Source organism: Rattus norvegicus, chromosome 4 (assembly GCF_021556685.1).
Source record: "Rattus norvegicus strain SHRSP/BbbUtx chromosome 4, alternate assembly SHRSP_T2T, whole genome shotgun sequence".
Classification (NCBI taxonomy): domain Eukaryota; kingdom Metazoa; phylum Chordata; class Mammalia; order Rodentia; family Muridae; genus Rattus; species Rattus norvegicus.
Genome location: NC_141537.1, coordinates 161,490,680 through 161,500,576, shown reverse-complemented (window position 1 = coordinate 161,500,576; position 9,897 = coordinate 161,490,680). Strand labels below are relative to the sequence as shown.

General features: G+C 49.7%; 1 protein-coding gene across 1 annotated transcript; it reads left to right on the top strand.

The window, feature by feature from the left end:
* The first annotated feature begins 1,189 nt into the window (after positions 1-1,189).
* On the top strand, positions 1,190-9,500 carry Kcna1 (potassium voltage-gated channel subfamily A member 1). The gene is made up of 2 exons (NM_173095.4): positions 1,190-1,748; positions 2,118-9,500. The coding sequence occupies exon 2, from the start codon at positions 2,638-2,640 to the stop codon at positions 4,123-4,125; it is 1,488 nt and encodes a 495-aa protein (NP_775118.1). The 5' UTR covers positions 1,190-1,748; positions 2,118-2,637; the 3' UTR covers positions 4,126-9,500.
* Positions 9,501-9,897: the final 397 nt, after the last annotated feature.

The following is a 9,897-nucleotide window of genomic DNA, read 5'->3' as shown; positions in this document are numbered from 1 at the left end:
GCCGGGGTCTGAATCTGGAGGAGGAATTTAACTAGCTGTATCCCCGGGATCTTTGTAAAGGCTCTTGCCTTCCACTAGCCACAATAGAGCCAGGAGGATATGATCACTGGCTTTGATTAAAGAGGTGGGTGGTGTGGGCGGCAGGCTACACGAGCCGCGGTGGTGCGAAGGGGCGGTGCCAAGGCCGTGCGAGGAACCAATCAGCGGTGACTCTGGATTCTTGGGGGCTCCTCAGAGGCTCCGCTACGCTGGAAGGACCGGAGCTTCTGGCTTCCTCCTCCCGTGCAGCCTGCATCCAGGCGCAGCGGCACTGGGGACTTCGCGCATGTTCCCGGCTCAGGCTGCCGCTTTTGCGACCCTTGCGGGAATATGTCCAGAGCCTAGAAAGTGGTCCTGAGGGGCAAAGGGCCGCTGGGTGGGTGGGGGTTCGGAAGGAAGGACCAAGGGTAGGAAACGAATTGGGCGACTTGCTTCTCCCGTTTGTCCCAATTAGCACCAAGTTGGCAGACAACCCACAAACCCACGACGCCTTTGCCCGTCCGCCCCCGTCCCCCGTCACATTCTCTGCATTTCAGAATATTCTGACTGTAAGAAAACTTCAGCTCCCCCTGGTAGGTTCAGGAGAAACAGACACTTGGCACCACCTTTCCCCAGTAACGCTGTGTGGATGAATCTCAGAGAACCTCAACTGTAGCGCTCTTACCAAACTGCACCCTTTGGAGTGCCACTGGCGTGGGGGTTGAGGGGCTAGGGTGGGCTGGGGAGAGAGGCCTCTGGGGGGAGAGGCGGGGTGGCGCGGAGGAGCGAGACGCAGGAAGATTGCCTGTGTGACTGCATCTAAAGCAGACGGGTCCAAGGAGTTCTGCCAGGGACACCACCGCCTGCATTGCGTCGGACCTGACCATCTCCAATGTGAAATTCCCGGGAAGGTCGCTCGCAACGGAGGGCCGTGCGTGGGCGGGGCTGCGGGCCACTGGGAAAGAGGAGTTGGTGGTGGTGGGCTTCTCGAGGTGGGGGGGGGAAACTGTACAGGCAAGGATGGGAACTGAATGACAACCCCCTTCTGCCAAACCACCCCCTCATATTTTCCATCTACCTCCTCGCTCCTGCCCTCCCCCGCCCTCCCCAACCCACGCCCCGGTGGGCCAATCGCTGCTCCGCATTCCAGGCGCTTTCTCAGGTTTCTGCTGATCTTGCAGCGCCCAGAAATGGACCGAGCGGACCTGCGGCCACACGCTCCCTGCCCCACTCCAAGCTGCTGAAGGCTCGCGGCGCGCCGCGGAACGAGGTCCGTGCTGTGGTACGGAGAGTGCAGGTTACCCGAGAGCCATGTAGAGCCAGGCTTTGAGCCGCCCGCCTCCCTCGGGATCGAATCAAGGGCTCCCGTAGTGTTCGGAGGGGGCGAGAGTGAAGCTTATCGCCATTTGCTTGGGTGACTCGGGAGAAGGTGGCCTTTTTGTTTTTCCACCCCGCATCCTCCGGGACTTTCTGCCCCAGACAGAGGACAGCATCTCCTGTTTGCTTGCACCGTGCGAGAATGGGGGTAGGGTACGGACGTTTCCTCCGTAGCTGCTCGATAAAACGATCGGACTCCTGAGAGGAGAAGGACGCGAACCGCCAGGGGCCGGAGCCTCTCGCGTGCTGCTGCGGTGGTGGCGGCTGCTCGCTCCGGCTGCTGCAAAGGCGACCTGCCGCATTCAGACTCTCCGCCGTCTCAGTACCGCCTCTGCGCCAAGCCGGTCCGCCAGGTAGGAAGCTCCCTAGTTCGGGGCTGCAGAATTCGAGATAGGGGTGACAGGGTGGGGGAGGCTGAGGGTGAGGGGTTGCTGCCTAGGACCCGCAGCTCCTCCAGTATCGCTAAGCGCTTTCCCGATCTCCAGTTTAACGGAGTTGTAAACAGATCGGCTGTTGGGCGTTGGGAAAAGTGGGATGGAAGATTTCCAAACTTGGATTTCTGGGTGTCTGTTGTGTGTCTGTCTGTGAGTATGTGTTAACCCCAGTAAAAGTCCGGTGTGTTCTACAAAAGGTGGTAGTCTGTGCTCTTCGGTGTCTTTAGGTTCGTCCCATCCGAATGCTTCTGATTTTCTACCCTCGTATCACTTTTTATTTCTCCGCAGCGTCCATCGATCGCCCCGGTGGGAGCTTAGAAGGCGGCAGGCGAAGAGGGGTAGGAGGGGGGAGAGCCAAGGAGCAGCAAAGTGGGTGCCAGGCCCGGGGATCTGCTGAGTTGGCACTGCACCGGGTCCTAGGAGGGCTGCAGGAGGGGAAGGGAGCCGGGGCGAGCCCCGAAGTCATGGCAGGTGTGCGTTAAGACAATCAGATCAGGAAGAAAAACCCATTCACCAACACAAAAACAGAGCACCCCCACCTCAAAAAAAAAAAAAAAAAAGCTTCACTGGGGGCCCTTAGGCGAGAGGAGTTTCCAAATTGGGTAAAAGGCAGAGTGGAGGAGGGGAGGTGATAATTAGCAAAGTTGTAGACCTCTGAACCTTCTGGGTCTGAAGCCCCTCCCTGTGAGCGTGGGGGAGACTCACTCTCCGGTGGGGGGGCCGTTTGGGTCCCCCCCACCCCTACTCCCTCGCTCCTTTACACCCCGGGCTCTCTCCTGGCCTCCTACCCCTGCACCCTGCATCCATCATGACGGTGATGTCAGGGGAGAATGCAGACGAGGCTTCGGCCGCTCCAGGTCACCCCCAGGATGGCAGCTACCCAAGGCAGGCGGACCACGACGACCACGAATGCTGCGAGCGCGTGGTGATCAACATCTCCGGGCTGCGCTTCGAGACGCAGCTCAAGACTCTGGCCCAGTTCCCCAACACGCTGCTGGGCAACCCGAAGAAACGCATGCGCTACTTTGACCCTCTGAGGAATGAGTACTTCTTTGACCGCAACCGGCCCAGCTTCGATGCCATCCTTTATTACTACCAGTCGGGGGGGCGCCTGCGCAGGCCGGTCAACGTGCCCCTGGACATGTTCTCCGAGGAGATTAAATTTTACGAGTTGGGCGAGGAGGCCATGGAGAAGTTCCGGGAAGATGAGGGCTTCATCAAGGAAGAGGAGCGCCCCCTACCCGAGAAGGAGTACCAGCGCCAGGTGTGGCTGCTCTTTGAGTATCCGGAGAGCTCAGGACCTGCACGGGTTATTGCCATTGTATCCGTCATGGTCATCCTCATCTCCATAGTCATCTTTTGCCTGGAGACTCTCCCTGAGCTGAAGGATGACAAGGACTTCACGGGCACCATTCACCGCATCGATAACACCACAGTCATCTACACTTCTAACATCTTCACAGACCCTTTCTTCATTGTGGAAACCTTGTGTATCATCTGGTTCTCTTTTGAGCTGGTGGTGCGCTTCTTCGCCTGCCCCAGCAAGACAGACTTCTTTAAGAACATCATGAACTTCATCGACATTGTGGCCATCATCCCTTATTTCATTACCCTGGGCACAGAGATAGCTGAGCAGGAGGGGAATCAGAAGGGCGAGCAGGCCACTTCCCTGGCCATCCTCAGGGTCATCCGCTTGGTAAGGGTGTTCAGAATCTTCAAACTCTCCCGCCACTCCAAGGGCCTTCAGATCCTGGGCCAGACCCTCAAAGCTAGTATGAGGGAGTTAGGGCTGCTCATCTTTTTCCTCTTCATTGGCGTCATACTGTTTTCTAGTGCAGTGTACTTTGCGGAGGCGGAAGAAGCTGAGTCGCACTTCTCCAGTATCCCCGATGCTTTCTGGTGGGCGGTGGTGTCCATGACCACTGTGGGATACGGTGACATGTACCCTGTGACAATTGGAGGCAAGATCGTGGGCTCCTTGTGTGCCATCGCTGGTGTGCTGACAATTGCCCTGCCCGTACCTGTCATTGTGTCCAATTTCAACTATTTCTACCACCGAGAAACTGAGGGGGAAGAGCAGGCTCAGTTGCTCCATGTTAGTTCTCCTAACTTAGCCTCTGACAGTGACCTCAGCCGCCGCAGCTCCTCTACTATCAGCAAGTCTGAGTACATGGAGATCGAAGAGGACATGAACAATAGCATAGCCCACTACAGGCAGGCTAATATCAGAACTGGTAACTGCACCGCAACTGATCAAAACTGCGTTAATAAGAGCAAGCTCCTGACCGATGTTTAAAAAAAGCACCAGGCAAGCAATCAAAAGCCCCCAAACAAAACCCTTGGCGACTCCTGTCCCACTCTGTAGATACTTTACTAAAACCGTAGTCTTTGAATGCTTTATTTAACTGGCAATGCACTGTTGCATTGTGAATTTGGGGGGTGGGCAAACCTGAAGCTTTCAAGATCACATTTAAAAAACAAAACCAACCAAACAAGCAAAAAGAAAAAAAAAACCCAACAAAAAATATAAAAACTCAACCCAACCCAATAACCAACTATTTTCATTTTTATTTAAAAAATGAGAAAAGAAAGAGGATTTTCTAAAACGCTGCCCATGAAGTAGTCTGTGTGAAATAAGACTCATGCTTTCCTTGTACTGAAGTTTTTCCAATCTTTTGGCTTAAGTTGTTTTGTTTGTTTTTTTTAAACCTAAAAATCAGATGACCACTTAGGAACATAAAAATTCAAATTTGCATGGAACTCCACTGTAAAATTTTTGCAAATTGCACAGCACATGTCAGATAGTGTGCCCCGTGGAACACCATGTAACAGCCTCAGTGGTCAGTGGGGGGAAAAATGCTTTTATTTTGATCAACTGAATTGCATACAAGGCTAACAAAATCCGGACTCATTAAGAATGGTTCAGAAAGCACCTTGCAAATCTGTTACTGGTCCCAATCTGTTGGGATTTTCCATCTGCCCCGTTCTCCTAAATCCCAGTCTATTCTCTAAGAAAAGGGCAACTTGATTAAATGAGTTGTTTCATCTGTAAGGCTGCTAAGTTCTCTCAACTGCAGATGATCCAAATATAGGTTTGTTTTTTTTTTAAACCAATCCTGACCCCTGACCTTCAGAAGTGGATGATAAACCTTACCCTCCTTATTGCAAGAGCACAAGAGTTCAATGGTAAGCATGTTTGAATCCGATAACATTTATTTTATAATCGCATGCTGAGAAAGTTAGCCCAGACAATAGTGAATAAGCTTACGTTGAAATCGACTCTTCTAAATATAGTCCGTTTCATTTGCATTCACCAAAAGTGCACTCCTTCATTTATTAACTCTTTTCTTAGCAGCTAAAGTACTGTATTTAAGTACGTACCTTAGATGGGGACAGTCCCTTTTCCGAGCTCAAAGCATGTTCTCTTAGTCAGCATTATGGCCTATTTGATTAAGATATACCTTGAATTAATTAATGCATGGTTTCAGTAATAAAAAAAATTAGAAAATACTAAAAATTACAAGCCTGTGGGACGAAAGGCCCAAAGGAACACTGGGGTGGGGGTGGGGTGGGGGAAACTCCCGTCAATTTTCCTGCCTTTGCTCAGGGAAATGTCAAGCTTCTATGCAGGTATAGACAGAGAGAGGACCAATATGCCCATCCTTTAAGGGGAAACTGTGGAAAACTAAATAAATCATTCAAGGTATTTAATAGACCTAAAACCAAGCATTCTTTCTAGCTGAACATAAATACAAGCAAAACAAACAAACAAACAAACAAAAAAAAGGTGCAATATTGCATGGTTTCTTGGTGCATTCTTAGGATGTAAGTGATAACGCTGACCTCTTCATGCATCCAGAGCAGAGCCGATTTCTTTTCGCAGTCATGATTTGAAGTCTATAGAGACTTCGGCCCTCCCCCCTGAGGCTCCCTGAAGAAACTCAGCCAATTGATTTAATACTTGCTTAGTGCCTTTATCTGTACCCACAGTGAACTGCAGAAAAGTGCCTCCATAACTCAGCTGGGAAGTTATTTAACAGAAGGGAGGAAGGGTTGGGGCACAGACCTTTTTGCTTTTTGTTTTGTTTGTTTTTCCATCCTCACTGTCTCACTTCACCACTGTGAGAAGACCTCTCCACCCTCAGAGCCCCCAAAGAAGAGAGAGAGAGAGAGAGAAAGCAGGTGCTGTCTCTCTTGGCTGTCTACTGGACTTGGTCTCTTTGGCAGCCTGACTCTGGATATGAACTGAGACCCATCTTTGAAGTGGACATGAACCATAAACTGGTTCTATTCTGTTTTGTTCTGTTCTGTTTTGTTTCTTCTCGACCAGAAGCCAAGAGAAATGTTTTTGGGAATGTGGAAGGCCACTCCGGACATACAAAGCTTCCTCAGGTTCAGTGGCTCCTTCTCCCCCATCTCTCCCTGTCAGCTGTAGCACTTTGCAGATCTCTGAGAGTCTGATCTTTGGGGACATTGGTGTAAATCATGGGAACACTTATCTCACAGTGACCTGTCATAAGCCAGCCATCTTGGCCAACCTCCTCTATAGCTTTCCTATGATGCTCCTCTGATTGTCCCACTTGGAAGTCACGTCACTGGCTGAACATCTGATTGCTGCTGCCCCAGCCGCTGAATTCAGAGAATGGTGGGGACCCCATGTCCAGCTGCAAGGTCACCATGTGGCACAGGCTCTGGAGTCCAGCAGCTATCCACTGGCGGAAAGGCGTTCATTGCCTTTTTAAGGATTCTGGAGTGGGGAATCGTCACTCTGCGTTTAGCATGTGGCTGCCTACTACTGTTTGCCTTACATTCTTGCCTGGCTTCTTCTGGAATCCTCCCTTTCCCCCCCACCCAATCTTCAGACTAGAAGTGAGGCCATAGACCAAGAAACTATGAGGACATCCAGGCTATCTAGTTCGTTTGAAAGGAGATGGACATTTTCTTTCCCTGTGCAATTTTTGTGAGTCTTCAGGGTGTTCCAACACATATCCTAGAAGATGAGGTGCCAAGAACTGCCCAGCCTCTGACTATAGGGTACTATACCCTCCTGTGTGTGTTGCTCACTCTTTGAACCTTAGATCGCCACTCTGATCTTTCCTTTCTACATGGTTGCAAGTCTCCAGTTGGGAGAAAAATGCCGACATCCTCCCCCACTCTCCAGGTATATTTGAACTTTTATTTTGACTCTGAGATCTAGGACACAACAGAACTCGGTCAACAGCAATAATCCACTCAGTACTATGGGATGGATGGGTTAGAGGATGAGACACTGAGACTGACACAGTTCAACCAGCTCCTGGACACTTGACCTGCCTCCTGTAGCTGTGCCCTGGACAGGTTGACATTTCTGTGTATGTTACAAGAAAAAGTTCTGCATGTGGTGGAGTAGTCTGCCTGGGGCTGTGGGATGTGCTGTTGTTATGGATTTGGAGTGGATGGGTGATACGGATGCTGGTTATCCTTCTGTAGCTCATTGCGGTGAGCGCGATGACAGGGAGCACGGGGATGATCTGTGTAGCATAGGCATGCGACCTTTGATCAAGCTCTTACCCCCGCACTGTAATGTGCTGAAATGTCTTTGTAGACCTGAAGGTGCACTTAACTAAACTGCCTACTATGGAATGACTCATCATCTGGTCCACTTCACACCCCTGTCCCCAGGTTTTGCCCTTTCAACCCCTTCCTAGGTATTGAGCCTTGATAGCTCATGCCCAGATGCTTACCCGTTTTCTCTGGAAGGAGAAGACTTACGATACACTAATAGCCATAGCCCATCTCTTCCAACATGTAGGGCCCTAGTTCCATAGGGTGCCCTTGGAAGACATCAGGTCATCCTGTGGCTGTTAGCCATCCCAGAATCTCTGAAGTGCTTAACTCACTTCAAGTGATCTGAATCAGAGAGACCAAAGATATTAATTTTCTCTGTCCTCAGATTTCTAGAAGACAGACTATGGCCAGGAAAGGGTTCGTTTTGGTTTGGGCTTTCTCTCTCCCTTCTCCATCTGTCCACATCCCTACCTCACTCCCCCTTGAGACCTAAATTCTGAAGCTCAATGACCTCTGTTCACTGGAAGTGCAGATAAGTCCAGAGCACCAGGTCCAACATTTCTCCCACACTGTAGTCAATGGACAGTCTTTTTCTCTAACACGAAACTCTGTTGTGGGTTTAGATTCCACTGAGGTGGAACCGGGGTTGACACAGCCTTGATCTTCTCGAAACTAGAACAGAGTAAGAGTGGTGGCTAAGAAATAAATTTTCCTAAGTAGAAATGAGATTCAACCCGTAAAGGACTTTCTTCACATTGGGTGTAGTAGTTACACCTTTTTCCAATTAGAGTCTAAAAGAATCAGTTAAAAAAATAGTTTTCAACCTCATGCTTCATATATAAGAGGCCTCAAAGCACATGCTTATTTTTTTTTAAAGCAACTTTTTTAATTCCTTGTTTGGTAGGTTGGATTAAACGGAAAGTAGGAAATGAACGTTAGCAGAAGGCAGTTCCCCATTTCCTTCCAGGAATGACTTCCTCCTGGGAGTGGTGAGAATTGGTGGGTGGTAACCATCCATAGTATAAAATTGTTAGAAAGAGTATGAACTGCCAAACAACCGAGTTATCTCCCAGCCCCTTTCCAAGCAAGAGTGAAGCCTTTTGATATTTATATTCCCCCTGGGAAGGCAAGCGAACTAGAATTTGAGGAGCAGACCCAGGCTTGGTTGACGTGTTCTCTCAGGTGGTGGACTCTCACCTACGTGTGGTACAGCAGGACTTACATTTATAGCATGGGACTTCAGGGTATATGCAGACAAGTCTAGAATGACTCAGGTAACCCTTTGAGAATCGTGAACTACCTGCCACTTTTGTAAAGAAGCAAAGCAGGGACTGAATTGCTAACCAAAACTATCCCATTACCTTGGGCCACTGTGCAAACTCATTCAGGGCGTAGACATAAGATTAAAAGCTCCAGATCAAGTGGCAGCCTCTTTGCTCATCCACTCACGGGAGTGCCAGCGTGTAGGTAGAGCTTTAGGCTCTGCCGTCCTTAGTACAGCTTTGGGAAGGCTGACCCTAGTCACGGTGATTTCCATTTAGGGGTTATCAGGGAATTGGTGATATGAGACCTCCAAGGACCCAGAAGGTCCTTCCCCTAAATCAAAGAAAAAGGAATGGATAAGGAAAGAAAATAGAAGGAGAAAGCCCTTGCAGAGTAGACCGGGTCATGAGCTGTCTTTCCCCTTAAAACTCGCAGAGGTCTCCTCCTTCTTCAATGCACTGCTCGGGAGTCACTTATGGAGCAGCCATCAGTGGGTGGCACGGGCTCTGTGACATACCTCTAAGGTGAAAGACAAACTATTCCTGAGGCTGAAAGCTAAAGTCAAGAAGTACTAACCCGCAGTGCACCCTCAGGACGACAAACCATTGATGCTGATGAAGTTGTGTTTTCTTTCTTGGCTTTGCCAATCGCTTCCTCCTTGGGTTGAGGACCCTTCTCATCTCATCGCCCCTGCACTTGCCCTGCCCTAACCGTTTACCATGTTGGGTTGAGGACACCGAATGTTACGGATGGAGAACCTAAGGACGCGCATAGTTCTCATCTATGCAATTTAACTTGGTTCTGTCACTTCATGATCTGTTCATATTTAGCATCCATTAAAGATAATTTTTAAGGATCTTACCATGGACTCCCAGGACTGTTTCTTTGTGTCTCGTTTAACAGGTCATTTGTGGGGAGGGGGCTCTACTTGTACCCTATGTTTTGGGGGGGGGTCTATTTAAAGGGCACAGTGATGATTCGAGGTAGATGCCAGGAAGTGACCTCATTTCCCTTGGGCATGGTGGATGGTTGGTGCCATCTGAAGAGGTGCCCTGGGGCTTGCATTTTGATGATCAACTCACAGGTTGGATTTAGTTAGGATCCCAGACCCTTGAGATTTGGCCTGTGCAAATGGTGGGGGTGAGGATGGGGTCAGCTTTTAACGGGGCAAAGAAAAATGAGGCTGAAGAGTGTAGAACCGTTAGTTCCTTGATGAAAGTGCTTTGAATTTCAACAGTTTTTCAGCTCTGCCTTGGAA